This window comes from Azolla caroliniana, unplaced genomic scaffold, assembly GCF_043228905.1.
Source record: "Azolla caroliniana isolate FFs.n. ecotype wild unplaced genomic scaffold, voAzoCaro1.0.p SCAF_2, whole genome shotgun sequence".
Taxonomy (NCBI): Eukaryota; Viridiplantae; Streptophyta; class Polypodiopsida; order Salviniales; family Salviniaceae; genus Azolla; species Azolla caroliniana.
Genome location: NW_028230437.1, coordinates 22,395,839 through 22,415,908, shown reverse-complemented (window position 1 = coordinate 22,415,908; position 20,070 = coordinate 22,395,839). Strand labels below are relative to the sequence as shown.

The 20,070-nt window shown below is 37.1% G+C and overlaps 2 protein-coding genes and 1 non-coding gene across 5 annotated transcripts; 2 read left to right on the top strand and 1 right to left on the bottom strand.

The window, feature by feature from the left end:
• Positions 1–765: 765 nt before the first annotated feature.
• On the top strand, positions 766–5,523 carry LOC147867611 (vesicle-associated protein 4-2-like). 3 transcript variants are annotated; one of them, XM_087315392.1, is made up of 7 exons: positions 766–1,120; positions 2,691–2,761; positions 2,858–2,939; positions 3,189–3,298; positions 3,446–3,523; positions 4,192–4,308; positions 5,276–5,523. In XM_087315392.1, exons 1-7 carry the CDS (start codon positions 919–921, stop codon positions 5,321–5,323), a joined length of 708 nt encoding a protein of 235 aa, XP_087171518.1. In that variant the 5' UTR covers positions 766–918; the 3' UTR covers positions 5,324–5,523. The 3 variants fall into 3 exon arrangements, with proteins under 3 accessions (XP_087171518.1, XP_087171517.1, XP_087171519.1); XM_087315391.1 differs by lacking the exon at positions 5,276–5,523 and adding an exon at positions 4,497–5,259; XM_087315393.1 differs by lacking the exon at positions 5,276–5,523 and adding an exon at positions 4,494–4,632.
• Positions 5,524–7,125: 1,602 nt separating this feature from the next.
• Positions 7,126–9,711, bottom strand: LOC147867610 (pentatricopeptide repeat-containing protein At5g27110-like). Its single transcript, XM_087315726.1, has one exon. It carries the CDS (start codon positions 9,709–9,711, stop codon positions 7,126–7,128), a length of 2,586 nt encoding a protein of 861 aa, XP_087171852.1.
• A 117-nt stretch (positions 9,712–9,828) lies between these two features.
• On the top strand, positions 9,829–9,902 carry TRNAI-AAU (transfer RNA isoleucine (anticodon AAU)). Its single transcript has one exon. It is a non-coding gene; the product is annotated as a tRNA-Ile (tRNA).
• The last annotated feature ends 10,168 nt before the right edge of the window (positions 9,903–20,070 follow it).

Sequence of the window (20,070 nt, the reverse complement as noted above, 5' to 3'; positions counted from 1 at the left end):
CATTGACTATTCGAAACAATCATAGGAGTGGATCATGTGATATAGGAGAGATCTAGTCCCCTTTCAATGTGCAAAAATGCTGCAACGAACATGGTCTTACACAGGGCCGCGCAATATTTGAAACTCCACACATGTCTCTTTTTGTCTAAGAGAATCAATTGTTGATCAACATAAGCATGAATATTACAGTGGGCGATGATATAATGAGACGACGACAATTGTCTTATATATACACATAGGCTATACATATAAGGCAATTGTCGTTGTCTCATTATATAGCAAAAGCCTAGATAAACATCGGGGCTGGCCTAGGAAATCTATTGGGTAGCCTTTAATTAGTCTCTTGATGGATGATTAACACCTGTTGGGCAACTGACTATTTGATAATCGTATCGGGTCCATGTGAAAGCTAGACCTTAATTACACTTCCCCGATGAGTAAATTAGCGCACAATCAAGACGGGTAATGGTTGGAAGGGTTTTGCGGAGCGCGTTGCATGGCATAGCATCGAATCACATCACAAGCGAATGTCCGGGGTGCGGAAAACCAACTTTGTCCGCCCAAAGTGTGAACCCATGGGAGCCTATTGTTGTGTGTGTGTGTAAGGCTCGAGCTTATGATACATATAAATATATTGACTGTAGTAAGCCCTGCTCCCGAGTCCCCATCTCTCTCTCTGTCTCTGTCTCCCCTGTTCCTGGGCGTCTCTTCCGTGTCACTTTTTGCATATATATATATATATATATATATATGCTCAATTGCCCACTTCAATTTCAAGATTTGCCCCATCCGATCTTTGTCAACAGAAAGTGGGTTTTAAAACCCTCGGTCTCTCAAAACCCTAAACCATCTTCAAAACCCTAAACCATCTTCGAAACCCTAAACCACCTTTTGAAAGCCCAAAACCCAGAAATTTGTATGGCGAAGCCGGCCAATGATGCCCATGGATTCTTTCATCAGCATCAGCATCAGCAGCGACAAGACGATGAGCATTTACATCAAAATGGAGCGACCACTGCAGCGCCTTCAAGGCTTCCCTCCCTCGCTGCCATAGCAAAAGCAATGTTATCTAATAGGCGACGCCTCCGACTCACTCCTGATAATAAACTCTACTTCCTCTGTAAGTCACATTTTCATGCCCACTCCACTCATTATTAAATTTTTAGTCAGCCTCCAGCGCTGGCTTTAAAGATGAATCTCGATAAATGTGCTTTCCAGCCTCCATTAGTGTTTGAATGTAAAGGAGGAACGCATCAATGAAGTTTCCTCATACCCATATTCTGCTATTGGAATCATCGCTATGAGTGATTTGATCCATTTGCACTCCATTAGGGTTTGAATATACAGAAGTATTTAACGGAAGTTCCCGTGATACTCAATTATGTTAATACAATTTTGTCTATAATTGATGTCAGCTACTTAACCTCCACTAGCACTTGAGCATAAAGGAATGAATATCTGTGCATCGATTAGGTTTTAAATGTGAAGGAATGCATATTGATCCCCTTCGAATACCCGCATTCTGATAATACAGTCTTCTGTATGACTGATTATCTTTTGCATTTTATTAGTTCTTGGGGATTAGAGTTTGAGTTTAAAGGAATGCATTCGTTTGGGGTTGAATGTGCATAGAAAAAATTCCATTCATACTCACATTCTGGTTATTCAATTTTCTCCATAACTGATTCAAGCTATTTTTCATCATTAGGGTTTGAGTGTAAGATAATTCGCTTTCATGCATACATTAGTGCTTGAATATAAAATAATGCTTAAAGAAAGTCTCTTTGATACAAACACATTTCAATACTTGCAATCTTCTCTATAACAGATTTGAGTAATTTCCCTTATGTGCTTTTATGTAATCCATTGTGGGCCTCTCTTACTTTTTGTATGTATTGCATATGAGTTATGATATAAACCCGTTACTTTCTGGTAATGTGATTTTCTTAATAACAGATTTGAGCTATTTGTCCTCCATTAGGGTTTGAGGGTAAAAGGAATTCACATTTATCTAATGGACTGGGCAAAGGTAGTTCCTTTGATACCCATATTCTGGTATATGTAATCGTCTCTATAGCTGATTTGAACATCATTAGCCTCCATTAATTATGATGTAAAGAATACACTTTTGTGCATGCATTCAGGTTTGAAAGTAAAGGAATTTACTTTCATGTATTACTTATATTTCAGACCTTTTCATATTGTCATTAGGTTGTAGTGAAGTTGATGTTATAGTTCCTTAGAATTAATGTGGTCTCTTTGATCTATATTAGGGTTTGGTTGTGAAGAATTCAACTTTATGCATCCTTTAAAAGGGATTACATGATTTTATTTAGGTCATAATAGTGGTTCTTCTCTGTAAATGATTTAAACTCATTTCATGTCTTGCCATGGAGTGTGCATGTGTGTTCATGCTGCATTTGATGTGTATGTTTGGCCTAATGTATGCAAGATTGCATGTGTTTTCATATATGCAACCTCAGAAGGGTAATTTCCATAGCATGTGAGATTACTCTCCATTAGTGATTCTTCCAAAACAAGGAACTTATGTCCTTTTACACATCAGGCCAAGTGATTTAAATGACTTTTTCTTTTGTTATTATGCCATTCTGCTATTATGTTTGTATTTTATTTTTCATGATCTATATGTAAGATGTTAGTTCTCATGACAAAGTGTTGGACTTAAGTAGATGAACCGGGCAAACAAGTGTCTAGTGCTATAAGGATCAAGAATACAAGTGGATCACCAGTTGCATTCAAGGTTTGATAGACATTCTTTATTTAATAAGATTGAATACTTCTTCCCTTTTCTTTTTTGATACAAACAAGTAATGAATGATGTAAAACAAATCAACAGTTTCAAACAAATTCTCCAAAGAGCTGTTTCATGCGTCCTCCTAATGCCATTCTTGCTCCTGGAGAAGCAATTATTGCTACTGGTAGGTTAAAACCCACTTTTTCTTTTCTGCTACCTCAAAAGTCATAGAGGAACATATATTTGCCTTCTTTTGTTCATTGAATGAGTGTTTCTAGTATTAAGATAGACAGTAACGTCCATTTTGTCACCACATTGAGAGTTTTATCTGGAATACTCACACACACACACATATACATGCACAAATATGTTCATAGTACCAAACAAAAGTGCCTAAGCAGATTCTATGTTTTGTGTAAAAAACACTTGGCAGTGGTGAAGTTCATTGAGATGCCAGAACATGAAGAAGAAAAGAAAAGCAAGGAGAAGTTCAAAATTGTGAGTCTGAAAGTCAAACCAGGAGTTGTGTTCACTCCTGAACTGGTAAGAAAAGATCAAAAGTGATGTGGCATTATGACAATGTGCTTGATCAATAAGACAGTCCTTTGAGGGAGCTGTTATGAAGAATTATTTTTATTTTAGTTCTATAATTTTGAGACATATAATGTGTCTAAATGTAATTATTTTCAGTTCGATGAACGGAAGGAGTTTGTTGCAGTGGAGAGGGTATTAAGAGTAGAATTTCTGGATCCAGAAGGCCAATCTCCTGTAAGCTCCACTCTCTCCCTTCTCCTTATTAATGGGGAAAAATCCACTCAATACCCTCAACTATCTAGATATTTATGTGAATACCGTTATGTTTTCAGAAACTAGTGTGTTGGAATTACCAAAATACCCTTTACTTGTTTGATACTGACTTGACTATTCTTAAGTTCTTCAAAAAATGACCAAAATGCCTCAATAGTAGGGCACAAACATTTACTACGAAGGTAATTCTGCCATTTTCGGAAGCTTAGGGATATCCTTGGGGAAATATATCAAGAAAGTACGAGTATATTTGGTGTTTTTGCTCCTTACTAGACAAGAAAAATATTTATTTCATGTAAAAACATGAAAACAAATTGCATTATCACTTTCCTTGCATATGATAGCATAGCCCTCTTGGTGGATCAAATTTTTATTTTCTCCAAACAACTTGTTATGAACTATCTTTAGTAAAATAATGGGAAAACAGTGATCAATACCCCTTAGCTTATTGTTCATTTGTTCAGAATACCCCTACGTTTCCAAGAATACCTCTTTTGTTGTGCTACAGGAGGGGTATTCCAGAAATTTTGGAAGTAGGCGGTTTTCCCTTCTAAAAAATTGACTTAGAAGTGCATCATTTTTTGTTGAGCTGACCTAAAATAATTCCTTTTGCATATTGTTTTCTGAAGGAGATTGATAAATTGAAGAAACGTCTTGCTGAGGCTGAAGCAGCGCAGCAAGCTAGCAAAAAACCTGAGGAAAAGGTACAGATCAAAGCTCCTGCAGGTGGAGCTCTCCATGAATGGGTATGTATGCTTGCTTTAAGAAGTGATATATACTTTTTATCAATGAAATTTATGCTTCTTTAATAAGAAGGCATATGTACTTGCTTTAAGTGATGATGGCGTTTCCTTCAGTTAGTAGCTAAGTTTGATATATATGTAACATAATAAAGTTTTTTTTTTAAGAGTTTTGATGTTTCCTTTTCCAGTAGGTTCTATGCATATGTGACAACCAAAAAGAGCGCCTTTTTATCCAAAAAGAAAACCACCTTTTAATGTATGTAGGAAAAAAGTGCCTTTTTATACTTGCGTACAATGTACCAGAAAAGCACCTTTTATTTGTGTGTGCCAAATCAAGCACCTTTGATAAGGATGTGTACCAAGAAAATAACCTTTTCATATGCTTATAACGTGAAAAGCACCTTTTATATGCAAGTACAAAACGATATTGAATGTGTGTAACAAACAAGGGATTTCTCAGATTGTGATATCACTACCTGATATGCATTTTGGAGAAGTGCTTATTTTATGATTCAACTGAAGTACAAGATCCAATTAGGTTATTGTAGCACAAACTCAAAAATTGTGAATACATAAGAAACAATGTTTAGTATTCTACTAAAAGGCACCCGTGTTTATCTTTATTTTTGTAGAATCAATATTAAACTGATCTTAAGTTTTAGGGCTTCAACAGAATCTTTTCAAACGAGGCTTCTCAAAATGAAAAGAAGAAAACTATAGCTCTGCACAGTGCTAAAAAATTACGTTAGATATGTATGTTTGATGGACCATGCATAGGTTATACTGTAGTAAAGCACGTTTTATATTGTGTGCTGAAAAATCACATTCTAGAGTATTTACTGAATAGAATGCCTTCTATACATTTATGTACAAAAAAAAAAGTGTCTTTTAAACTGATGTACCAAAAAAACACCCTTTATATGTATGTGCCAAATAGTGCCTTAATAGAACTCTGTTTTTGTTTTTGCAGCAAGAACAACAAAAAGAGAAAAGCATACAGCAAGGTGATTCAAGCTGAGTTAGTTAATAGACGGGCCTTAAAAAGTTATCATGCTTTGAAGGTTTTTGTATAAAAGGGAATGGCTATGGGATTCAGTTCTTTATATAGGCCTTCGTATCCCTGTCCTATGTATTGTCGGTTTATATGCAACATTCTCCTTAACTAGGGAGGAAGATGTTTGATCAAATCAAGTGTAATTCATTTTCTCTATTCTACTACATGTGTCATTTCAAATTTTCCTTTATAACAAGGATATAGATAAGTGCTTTGAACCAGTAGTGCTTTTTTTTAACGTAAGCTGATGTTTTGACTTTTCTTCATCAATTCTGTTAATCATTATCTTTTTCTAATCATAGAAGTGTGTTCAACTTGGTGTGGATTGCTTCATTTTACTCTTAATATTTGGAAGGGAATTTGATATGTGAAAGTTCTGAAACAAAACTATGTGCCACTGTCAGTTTGAAAGAATGTCTTGGAACAGAGTTCCATGTTTTGACATATTTGGAGCAAAGTTTCAAACATTAGGATTATTTTGCGGTCAATATTGCTTCAGCTGGAAAAAGAGGTCGTCCTTGTCAATCATGTGAAGCTTTCTGTGCAACGTTTTTAAACATGGAAACCATTACCATGGAGGTAAACAACCGATACTCCTAAGGTTCCAGAGTAAAAATGACTTCAGATAACCAATGACAATGACAATGCCAATTACGATAAAATATAGCCTATTATAGTAGGGTTATGGATTTGGATTATGGTCCATATCATAACTTGGTATGTATGATTCCATATATTTAATTTGGATTTCTAATGACATGACATTACAATGAATGTTATGGACTTTGGATTACATTTCTAACTTGCTATATACATCCTTCTGCTTTTAGAGATGGCTGCCCAAACCTCAAGGTCATAATGCATCTCATACTCGTTTTAATAAAAATATCAGTCACCAATCCATCTATGCAAGGTGAAAATATGTAAGAAAAATATACATAACACTTCCTCTTCTAGCATGGTACACATCAATGCGCAAATATGGTTACAATATAAATAACCTACTTGATATACCAACAAAGCTGCACAAGAGCAGACATTGAAACAAACTGCATCTGTGGACATAAATCCGGCTAAATGGAAAGAGGACGTGGAGTAACAACACCACAGATGCATTGATCTGAGATATCAAACATACTGACAACTCTCAGCATTAAGAGCACCTTATATTACGATGCAAAGCATATGGTTCCACCACCATTTCGTTGGTAGCCTAATGCATCAAACTATTAGTATAACTCGAGTTGTTCACAATATAAGCCTGACCTTCGAAACACTTACATGTGATCCTTCCTTTGGCATTGAAAAGAACATACAAACAATATAAGTGACATGCATTTTGGTGAGTCCACTATGGCATGTTACTGACTGGCCCTCAGGACAATAATACATCGTCATGGTCACCACTATCACCACCATCATCAATATTGGGCGATTAACTTCCTGGGACTTCATCCATCCTAGCAATGTCTGTATCCTAGTCTGCAACACATCCAGGTTCCCGTATTGGTGTATGCATCCAGACCCCAAAAAATTAAGCCCAACTTGATTTGAGCTCGCAATTTGAAACCACCTTACAATCAAGGGTATTGTGAAACCAAATTGGCGAGGACGGATTTGCCATGTACATTTAACCCCTTCTCATGTGGCTTTGGCCTTTGTCCGCACGATACTGAAGAGCACTTTCCAGTGATCCTAAATCAGTTTCTTCATGATTTAAAAAATCACCTAACAAAACAAATGACACTCACTATTCCCATTTGGAATTATATTTCGGCCCTCATAGCTTCAACATATTTTGCACCCTCTTCCATGCCCACAGCTACAAAAATATCTGCCATAAACACATAAGCTACAGCACAACTCTTGTCTAGTTGTATTATTTTTCCGAAAGCCAAGCTTCCAAGCTTCACATTTGCCCATTTCCTACATGCACTCAAGAGTGATAGCCAAACTAAAGATGAATTTGATGACAATGGCATTACCCTTGTCAATGTAATTGCCTTATCAAATTGCCCTGAGTATCCAAGAATCATCATCATCATACAAGCATGCTGATCTAAGTATGAACTAATACCATGATAGCTTTGGGTCATACTGCCAAAAAGTACTCGAGCTTCATCAAATAACCCAGAGTAACCACACGCACTTAGAAGGCACAAGAGCGTGATTGAATCTGGAATAAGACCCTCACTTTGCATCCTTGCGAAGCACCTTAGTGCTTGATGACCTTGTCCTTGGTGAGCATAACCTCCAATCAAAGTAGACCAAGAGATAATGTCTCGGGCAGGAAGCTCTTCGAGCACTTGTTGTGCCTTTGTAAGTAGACCACATTTCGTATACATATTCAATAAGGCATTTCCGAGCACAATTTCCTTCTCCAACAAGCCCTTACTCGCAATCTCATTATGAATTTGTTTGCCTTTGTCTATAGCTCCAGCATTACCACATGCCTTTAAGCAACACACAAATGTAGCGATGTCTGGGTAAACTCCTTTGCTTTTCATCTGTTGCAAACACTTTAATGCTTCATGGTCTTGCCCCTGTTCAGCATACCCTGCAATTAGTGCATTCCAACAAGTGACCAAATTACATGAATGAAGATCATGGAGTACTTGTTGAGCTTTTCCAAACATTCCGCATTTTGCATACATACCTACCAATGCATTGCTAAGCACCATATTCTTCTCTAACAAGCCCTTGCCCAAAATCTTTTCATGAATTTGATTACCCTTGTCTATAGCTCTGGCATTGCCACATGCTTTGAGCAAAGAAATAAAGGTAACTGGATCTGGAGAGATACCATCACTTTGCATGCGTTCAAAGCAATCCAAGGCTGAGTAACCTAGTCCTTGTTTGGCATACCCGGAAATTAGTGCTGACCAAGAGACTTCATCTCTTGAAAAGAGCTTTTGAAGCACTTTTTCTGCTTTCTCAATGACTCCACATTTGGCATACATATTCACTAGAGCATTCCCAAGCACACCATCCTTGTTTAGTAAGCCCCCACTTACAATCTTATCATAGATTTGGTTGCCCTCCTCTATAGCCCCAGTGCTCCCACATGCATTCAGGACACAGATGAATGTGACAGCATCTGGCGAAAGGCCCTCATTTTGCATCTGTTGGAAACAATTGAGCACTTTATCCAATTGCCTTTGTTGGGCATACCCTCCCATCAGCGCATTCCAAGAGACTGTGCTTCGAACAGGTAGCTCTTCGAGCAATTGTTGTGCTTTTGCAAGCATACCACATTTGGCATACATGTCCACCAATGCTGTGTCCAGGACGATATCTTTGCTGAACAAGCCCTTACTTACGATCATTTTGTGGATTTGGATGCCTATATTTGTGGCCCTTATAATACCACATGATTTTAAGCTGCAAATGAAGGTAACTGCATCTGGACAGATGCCTTGACTCTGCATTCTGGCGAAACAATTCAATGCTTCATGGCCTTGACCATGTTCAGCATACCCTCCAATTAGTGCATTCCAAGTGATTACATCTCGATTAAGAAATTCTTCAAGAACTTTTCGTGCTTTGGTAGTATCACCACATTTGGCATACATATCCACCAAAGCATTTCTAAGCACAACCTCCTCCTTACCCTTCTCATGCATACATCTACTTTCCAAAATCTCATCATGAATTTGTTTGCCCTTGTCTATAGCTTTGACATTACCACATGCTTTCAACACGGAAATGAATGTAACCGAGTCTGGAGAGATGCCTTCTTTCCTCATCTTTTTGAAGCAAACCAATGCTTCGATTCCCTTTCCATGTTGTGCATACCCACCAATGAGGGCATTCCAAGTTACCACATCTCGAATCCGAATCTCATCCATGACTTTCTGAGCTTTTCCAAACATACCGCATTTCGCGTACATATCAACCAAAGCATTTCCAAGTACATTATCATTCTCTAGCATACCCTCATTAACAATAACCATTTCATGAACTTTTTTCCCCTTTTCTATGTTTCTTATTCTTCCACATGCCTTCACGATGCAACTGAAAGTGAATGAGTCTCGACAAAGACCCTCATTTTGCATTCTTTCAAAACAATCTAATGCTTCATTGATATGATCATGTTGGGTATATGCTGAAATCAATGCATTCCAAGAGAAAACATTCGGGTTCCCAATATCTTTATGCACTTCGTGTGCTTTTTCAAGCATTCCACATTTGGAATACATGCTGATTAAGCAGCTCGCCAGGTAGATGCTCGTTTCTAGCAACCCTTTCTTCCTCCGGATATGTTCATGGAGCTTAATGCCCATGTAAAGGTCCTTCTTTCGGGCACAAGTCTTGATTAAAGGTAAGAGAGTGTAGTTCTTTTGCACTATCATTTCTATAGCTTCATGAGTCAGGAGAAAAAACTTTGTTGTTTTCTGAGTGAGGAGGGGGATTTACAAGAGAAGTTATTTAGATACTAAGAATATTTCTGTCAATAAACTCACAACATCGGCCTATTAGCTCAGTTGGTTAGAGCGTCGTGCTAATAACGCGAAGGTCACAGGTTCGAGACCTGTATAGGCCACTTTCACTTTTCTTTATTCGATTTAATCACCAACCATGGTAAAAAGTTAACCTTTTCTACCGCAAAATTTGTGTCATATGCCTAATGGATTGGAAACTACCCCGCTTTAGGAATGAAAGTAATTTCAAGAAACATATAGGCCATTTTTCTTTACTCGATTTAATCACAAACCATGGTAAAAAGTTAACCTTTTCTACTCCAAAATTTGTGTCATATGCCTAATGGATTGGAAACTACCCTGCTTTAGGAATGAAAGTAATTTCAAGGAACATGTATTGAAATCGCAACCACTTTATGAACTAATGTTTTTTGCATCCAATTTTGGTCGACACGAAACTACCTGAGTCAGACGATTACGTTTTTGGTGCTTACAATGCAAAGGCTTACTCACAAACTTAGGCTTCAAGTTTCAAGGTTCCACATGGACCATGTTTTGCGCTCCTCGTGTTTGAGACATGCATGACGCACACATGTTTTTTGAGTTTGATTTACATGATAGTTTTAGTTATTGTTCTTTTAGGATAGATGTTATGTGTGGATCCTTTTATAGTTGAAATTACAATCCAGTTGGAGCATTGTCATAACCATATGAAGGTTGAAGGTTGAAGGTTGAATCTTTTTTGCTTTCTTTATTCTCTAATTCCACACCAAAATTTCTAGATGAAGCGAGCTAGTAGTTTCAAAACCCCCAAAATACTCGTCTAAGTTTCCAAAACATTCCCAAAGTTATACCTATGGATCTTCGTAGAATTCACAAAATAACCATCGACAACTTAGTATTACAAATGAATTCTACGTATCATTGTGATTAAAGAAAAACAAACAATGTCACATGTTAAGCTTTTCCCAACACCTTGCATAACTTAGCCAAGATTATTCTCGAGTTGTTTCATTCCTAATGCATAATAATATTTTGTTAGAAAATGGTATACCTTGTGTTATGCATCAACGAATCAACAACATTTGTTTTTTATCCATATGTTCCTTTTCTTCTTTTGAGGTCCTTTTGGGTGAAGATAGAAACCTATTTTTTCCACCTTCAAATCCATCTCACTTTTTCATGAGGCTAAGGGTTTCTCAATATCAGAGAGAAAGAGAATCTCCATGTCATTTGCTAGTATCATCTTGAGATTCACTAACTCAAGCTCCGACATGCATGATCATCCCTTGAGAAGTTTCCTTAGACGAGGATAATATATGGTAAAAAGTCTAATATAAATGGCTACCAAAGTTCCAGGAACTTTGGTAGAGACATGTACTAAAGTAAGCATTAGAAAAGGATAGATCTAGGTAGATAGAAAGAAAGGAGAGAGAGAAAGAAGGGTGTCGATCCACCCGACCACCCCCGAGCGAAGGGATCGAGACAGACTCGAGCCTCGATCGACGTCCCATACCACCGTCATGGCGTCGAGTCGTACCTGGTGTTGGCGCGCTCGCTACAAGAGTTGACCCACCACAAGACAGAGTCTCGACGTAGTCAACTAGATGATCAAATGAGGGTATCTAGGCCTCTATTTATAGCGATACCCAGGGCCACCAGCCATGTTCACACTTGGCCTAATGGGTTGTCTCAATCCCGAGAATTTAAAAGTAATCCTCCCCTTCTTTACACTCTCGTTTAACCCTCACACTTATCCACGTGTATAGAATACTACAGTAAATTCTCACCACGGGATATTATATGGTCATGCCCGTAACATATTATCACCAAGGACTAGACTTGCTTCAATTGAAAAGGTCTTGATCATTTTTCCACTAAAGAGCCAACGAAAAATATAGAACAAACTTATAGAGTGTCATTCTAACTTACTCCTAATGTATTATCCAATCGTAAAATGAATAGTGACAAAGGATGAGTCGGCGAAACAAAGGCAACTATATGATGATTTTGTGGACAAATTTTGGTTAAAGGAGCACAAATGCATGAATTTTGAGACATTGTTGGTAGTTATATTAGCAGTGTCGTTTACATTGATAAACATTAGTGGCTTAAGCAAATTGTTTAGTGAGAGCCCTGAAAAGTTACTTAATTCATTGATAGCGTCCAAATCTCAATGTGGGAAACAAGATGTCTTGTTTCTTCTCTCTTCAAGAAATGTCTCTTTCTTCTCTCTTCAAGGAGGAAAAAACTTTAAAATCTCTTGACTTGGGATTTTCCACCGTTCTTGAAGGGGCATCTTTTTATCATGAAGTCCAAGGCATTTGACACAAAACTATACATAAAAACATATAGTCAAATCACAAACATTGACATATCACTTCATTTCACACTTTTTTGTAGTTGTGTATCTTTGAGCACACATGCTAGATTATCTAGGCAAGCCATCTGCTTTGCCGACACTTTTCCTTGGAACAATTGTATATACATGAGGATGGATGCTTGGAGAAACTCAACGGGTTATGCTAGCTCAAATTATTGTGAAGCTTATTGCAATCAAAAAATAAAAATTAATCCAAGAGATCATCCATCACACTTCCCAAGCTAGTAGACTTGATGTTTTGGGAAAAAAAAACCAAAGGACTTGCTTGACTTGAATCAAGTCATCAATAGACTAGAAAGATGGGCAATGCGAGAAGCTTTGGATGATAATGTGTAGTGTCTAGAATTTGTCAAATATCTCTTGACGGGAAATCTTATCCGTTAGAAAAAGCTTTGTGCAAAACCAAATCAAGTTGACCTGTTGAGCGAGCAAGCTCAACATGGGCCGAACCGGTTGGACAAGTTGGCAGGTCAAACCGAATATGATCCAGTTGGTTAGGCCCGCTTAGGCTGATAAACCTAAGCTCCGGGCTGGGTTCCGGATCATATACCGGATTCGGATGACGGAGCGGCAATGGAAGCCGATCCGGAATGTCACACGTGCCAATTATACCTATTCTAGTAAATAGGCCTAATATAGGCAGTCAGTGTCAGAGGCTCTTTTAAGAGCATTGAAGAACATGTCAATACTTCATGACAACCCTAACATATGGGCTTGTATATATAATGTGTATTTGAGCACTATTGTTTGTGCTTAGTACTGAACATTTTGGTAATAGAGTTTTTTTCTGTTGTCTACCCCGCTTACTCTCTCTCTCTCTCTCTCTCTCACCCTTACTTTGTGTTTACCTAACTGTTATACTTCCAACCGATTGTGTACTCTGTGTCTTCCGCATACGCTTTCGCACATATTCTTTTACATGACCCAAATCAACACTTTCAAAGCCATGGTGAGAAGAGCAAGAATAAAAAACTGGACAAAACAATGGATCCATGCAATGAGGTGATTCATATGTTAAATAGAGATTGAATTATATTATGGTGACCACCACAATGACTTACAAAGTTGGTTACTTGAATTTTATCAATAATGGGGGAGAAAGCCATATTTTTTGAAGAAATCTTTTGGAGGTTCGCTCGTTGTAAAAGAGTTAATTCACAAATGTGGGGATATGTTATCTACAAGACTAATGAATCCACTTGATAAGTGAATGAACAATGTAAAAAATGATATAACAATTGTGAATCAACTATATATTGGGCGCCCAATGATAGAAACATCATAATTACGGCATGAACGGATAAAAGTTACATTGATACGAAAGGACGTGCAACGTCCTCCATATACCAAAATTTGTATTGCTATATAAGAATGTGCATTCCATCCAAGCTGTAATTTGATTATGAGCATGATGTGGAAACGTGTAATTAAGGAATATGATGATAACAATGAGTTAACATGTTAGTCCCAAAGGTGGAGATCTCAATTAATGGAGAGGAGATGAGTTGTTATTCTCGTCTCATATGAGTCAATCTAGTAGTGAAGGTAAGATGAGATGAGATCACTTCATGTCCACTAGCAACAAGGATGAATATCTAATATCCACCAACACGACGAGACGAGTTAAGTTGACCCATTCAATGGTTAATGTTAGAGGGAGACCATTGCATCTTCTCCACAATCAAGGTAGGGCAAGCCCAAGCACATGCCCATATGCTCATCAAATGGAACCGAAGGATAAGTTGTTTTTGGTTTAAAAAATATAGTGTCCACAAATATCTTTTTAAGTTATACTTTTGGATTTTAATGTTGATTGTGTACAATGATTTGGATTTTATACTTAAATGTTCACATTTGGAAGGCAAAACAAGGAAAAACATGTCTCCCAAAGATGGATTCACACTTATTTGGAAAATTTCCTAAAAACAACAATAAATACTCAACTATATTCTACTTTTGGGTAGGCATCATACAATACACTCCATCTCATCCAATGACTTTTGAGGACATGTAGATATATCTTCTTATTTTTATAAAAGATTTTCTTCAATAGTATTAAGAACAAAACGCCCGAAGGCTACAACTTGAACCTAGCTACCAAGGAGGTTACAACTTTTCTTATACAATGATGTAAAATACTCCGAAGATCCAATATCAAACTTTGTAAAGGATGTTTACATTTGTTGATATTCAAGAAAGAGTCCATGGAAGTTGATATTGCCATTGAAGCTGTTGAGTTGACATTGTAAATAGGGGCACCTTTTTCCATAAGTGAAGAAGCTTTTTCCTTTTCTTGTTCATAGTATTTAGGGAACCTTGCATATTGTCATACTGGCCACGGACTACTGCCAGCAAGTTCTCCCATATCTCAAACAACACATCTGAGAGATGAATGTCTACCGCATCATAAAGTTGGTTACATCGATATTTCCATAATGCCCATAACGTTATTGTGGTCACAGTTTTCCAAAATTGGAAAGATCGCATCTACTTTCGAGGTTGCTAGAAGGGACTAACTACTATCAATCTTCTATTATGTATTGCCATTGCCTCATGAACATCGTTTGCCTCATACAACATCAAGCTGGAATGTAATACTCCCCACATCGCTAATCCCCATGAGAATAGGCAACCTGCATTGATTGTTAGGAATAAAGACATGACTTTCTTCCATACTTGTTGAGCAAAAGAACAAGACCATAGGACATGCTTGGTAGTCTCCCGAGGTTCATGGCAAAAGCCACATTGCTGCAAATTGGGTGCTACATTCCCTTTCAATGAATGACCAACTGGTAGTGCCATATGGACTAATAACCATCGAAAGAGAATAAATTTAGTTGGCCCCTTGAATGACCATATCCATTTCCAGTAGGTTCTCAAATGCAAAGTGGAGACACCCCAATTGGTCCAATGTTTTTGAGTTGTCGGTATCGTTACATTTTGAGAGAGCAATAATGATCTTCCAAGTTTTACTGAGTACTGAAAGAAGGGGACAATCTTTTACCCCAAGGAGTGTGACCAAAGCCAACCCCCCGGATCCCATGTTAATCTTGTAACAATATCTTTTGCGTATAACCACATGATATCACACATATGAGCAATTAATGGATAAGGATCAAGGATCCATTTCTCTCTAGTTTTAGCAACCACTCTAACTGGTGCACTTCGCAAGTCCTATAGATAACTGCAATCAAAGGTATAAGATTGCAATCTATTGTTGTCTAGGACCTCAAAATAAGAAACACACCCATTAGGTGAAACACCCTATTCATTATGGTTTCCATTCACATGTAGATATATCTCATTATGGTTTCTATTCACATTGGTTATGATCAAACATTTCTTTGGGCTTGAAATAATCTAGAATAGCTTTTGGATGCTATGCAATTACTCGTTAAGGTTGTATACCATCGGGAGACTATATAATGTATTTATAGGGAGGGATACCCCATTGCAAAAAAACATTTGCATTAACATGCAAAATGATCATGCATGTTACACCATTTCTCGTGTGTGACCATCAATACTAAGGCATGATCAAGGGATGATTGCATGCACGAGGGACTTGTGTTTTGGGCAAACATTGTCACAAGATGTCTCTTCATCCCAAGGAGACATGTTTCTTGCAAACCTAATATAGCTCAATTTCTTTCCTAAATTGTTGAGTATCTCATTCGCATCTACATAGACCTCTGTTTCTAAAACGTGTTTGCCAATTGGTGTCAATATAATGCAAAGCCAATAGCATTTGGAATTTGTACGATAAATTTCATGTCAATGCCATTTGTAATGCCTAGTTCTATGTTAGAGTGAAGTTCTTTGGTTGTCTAATGTTATATCAAACCAAGTATCAAAAAACTCGTTGTTTATGTATTGTGGTGTGCATGTGTTCCTTTGTGCCACCCTTTTAGCACACCCTTTTTAGCATGCATGTACCTAAGCCAGCCCAAATGGGTACCATTGTATCGACTATAAATTGAGCAAGAAGTAAGAAGCTAAGTAGGATGGGTTTGATCTCTTATGTGCATTTCACAATATTATTTGTAATGTTAAATTTAGCGTAAATCAATTAATTTATTTGATGTTTAAATACTAGAGTCAATATATCGGCAAAGGTCGATAATCTATGTTTGTTTTGCTTTGTAACTCTTTTATGTCAAACATCCAAACAACTCATCAATCCTAGTTGAAACAAATGCACTTGCGAAAATCCCAAAAAGAGATTGCCAATTAATCAATTTCCCATGCTAATTGTTAATTTGCCCATGACCAGTGATGAAGTGAGTCCTCTCCCCCTTTCAAAACGTAAAACGTCAACTTAAAACCAATTCAATGGGTGATGAGGATACATAGAACTTCCTCGAGAATAAGTAAAGGAAGGATTTTCCTTTTACTTTATTGTCATGATTTATTCATATTGATTCCACTCTTCATCTAAAATTAGTTATGAGCAAATACCGAAAGTTTTAATTGTACAACTTCTCACAATTTTACCTTCAATTGGAAAATGTAAATGCATAGTTAATTTACCCAATTGCTCAATCTTGTTTATCGATTTTTTGTACAAGCCATGAATAATATTTACTTTTGCTCGAGAGGTTGTATGTATCATATGAAGTAGATATCCCTCTCTCTCAAGATGAAAAAAATAGCATTTACTTAAAATAGTAGGGGATTATCTATAGACTATGAGGTTTGTGTCTAAGCCTACACTTATGGCAATATTGCATTTGTTTGATGGTTTAGAAATGATTTGTGGATGAGCATGCTTACCCATCCTTTACTTTCAAAAGCTCACCAACTTTACTGCTAAAAGGGGCTTGTCGAAATATGCCTAGTGGCTAAAAAACGGGTAGATAAGTTTGTGGTTTCTTGTGTACCATGGCAACTCTACATGTAAGGTGTCCAACTTATATCCCAAAGGACCACATGGATCAACCTCATCATTAATCCTCTTTATGTGTAATTTATATACTTTGTGTCATCCTCTAATGTTGAAATGATATGTTTTGCATCTTCCTCTATAAGGGCGAAATGCATGGCTAAACGAAAACATGTTGTAGTTTATTGTGGTTGGACAAGGTAGACATTTTACACAAATGTATGGTGTAATTTGATGTGATTGGACTTGGTAGACATTCCCATATATTTGATCATGTAGCCCTCAAATATTCTTGCCTTGTAATTCATGGTAGATTGGATATATGTTATTGGTGGTTTATAACGTGTATTCTTGAAAATTTTAATTTCTAGGTAATTTGGTTGGTAGCTTCATGTTCTCTATCTCTACCTATCAATTTTTTGGTATGAGAAAATTCACATCTTAGTCAACAATGACACTCTAATTTTCCTATACTAGCCAAACATGGTTGTTAATGTCCATGAATAAGATACATTTGGTTTTATAACCATGTTTTGACATAGTACCAAGACCATACAACAATGCATAAAGGAATACAATATTGACATGAGCCACATGCATATAAATGTGAAATTTCCACAACCACGATTCCGATAACCAAATTATAGTCAAGTTATGCCCATATGCACACATAATGCCAATTAATTACGACATGCATTAGAAACAACTCATTTGAGTTGAAAGATAACAACCATATACTAGCATGGACATTACATACATGTGGTTCTTCACAATGGCTAACTTCAACTTGCAAAAAAGTAGAAGTTTCCAACAAGAAAAGTTGCACCATGTACCACATTCTACTTTCTAGAGGAATCCTTAAATTCGTTTGTTGTATCTACACATACATGAGGATGTGCCTTCATCGAGTATTGTTAAAACAAAGTTCTTCCTTTTCCTCCTTTTCGTGCTCTTTTGAGGTCGATTACAAAGGAGAACGATCTTAAGCTTCTTACTTGACCTACAGAAAGAAACAAAAAATCTACATTTTCTTGACTTTGGAAAAGACTTGCACCCTTCGTTTTGCATTTTGGAAATCATCCAACCCATTCGACTTGAGGTTAGTCTCTAATATATAAACATGTGTTGATTCAAGGAGTGTCGCACCATGATATAGGGATACGAAGCACTCCAATTATGATCGATTTCATTTACATTAAAAACCACTCCAATAAAGATCCTAAAGTTTTGCATAGGACAAAGGCCACTGGCCTCATCTAGGCTCATCCACACTTGTTAGTTGTTCACGAGTTTAAGCACGTGATATACTCTATAATATTTGGAGGTTTTGCCACATTTGGAGAAACATATGCACCATACATTGCCCCATCAAGCACTTCCTCTTGGAAAATTGGGGGCTTAACATTTCTCCTAAGATCGGTGACTTAGCATTTGTCCTAAGATTGGCAACTTAACATTTTCCACAAGATTGGTGGCCTATGATAGACGCCACTTAACTCACCTAGACACCCAATACTTGTAAGTTGTCCAAGAATTAAAGCACGTGATATGACATGTATGCAAATTTTGCTACATTTGACGAATCATATGCATGATAGCGTTAGTGACATCTTGCATTGCCCCGCTATAATTTGATGACTTATTTCACAAGAATGACCACCTCCACCCCTTTAATAGGGTATCAATGTTAATTTTTGGAGGAATATTTCATTCCCAATGATTGGAGGTCTTCCACATGTTTGCATTTGTAGTTTATTACCCATGCAAAATCTGCTTTTGTGGAGCACCATTCATGCTCACTTAGAAGGAATCTTCCTCGTATTAAGTTCCCACTCATGCTAGTGTAGTGTGGGAGTGTCTTAGTTCGTCCCCAAGGTATGCCAAACATCTAGCTTTAGGTGAGGGAGTTTGTATCAATGACACAAACCCTTTTGAAAGCCATACAACAATAATATTGAGCATTGAAGGAGATGTTAGTTGATTGAGGCACTCTTCCCAATTAGTCATGATGGAACACAATCAAGTAGCCAAGCAACATCTTCGTTATTGGGTGGTTATGCGTCAACTTTATGGTGTCTTCATTACACGACTATTTTGTAGTGGCTTGTGCAATACATTATTGTATCCAAAAATTGCAAAGAGCACAATTTCGGAATCATATATATTATGACCATTAGCAATGACTGAAACTTGCAAAGTGGTTTGAAAAACAATGTACGAATGCATCACATTTGAATGAGCAAGTTTTAAACAATCTAAGGGCTAGTTGCTTGCCACAATGCAATAAAGTCACAATTTAGATAACTTCAAGTATAAACTCATAAAATGACATTGGGTTTCGAGGCAGACTATTATATGTACTTTTGACAAACTTTTAAGATATAAAACACACACCCAACAAAAGAGTTACCCAAAATAAAAATTGTCACAACAAAAGAAAATTGATGTTTAATTCATGGGTAGTTGTTGTCGACCCACTAAAAAGCAAAATCGACTCTAATAGAGGAAATATAACAATGTCCTTGTAGGTTCCAACAATCATGGTTTGAAGAGTGATAACATGCTCATTGATTCCTAATGCAAAAGCCCTTACTCAAGAATATACTATAAAACTCTTCACTAGTAGGGGAAAAATAACCTCGTAGCAATCTTGGTTTCTTGGCATCAACACTCATGGTTTGCTTAGCGATTAAAACGTTTGCTACTTAGATGCACATCACATCATATTGCCTCAACGAATCAAGTCTAATGAGAGCATCATACCCCACTTATATGATATCAAAGCATAAGGTTTCTTTGGTTGCCTCAACAATACCCATTCATTTTCAAATGCATACATGTCTTCATTTGCCTCTCGAGGGCCTCCCAACCTACATCAAATCGCCATGTTTGAAGGTAATATCTTCATCATCCTAGCATACTTCGAAGAATTGGCCAACCAATGTCAAGAGTGGGATTTGCCTTTGCATTTCGGGGCACCGTAGTAGAGTGTTCTAACTTTACACAAGTCACCTTTTTTTTTTAC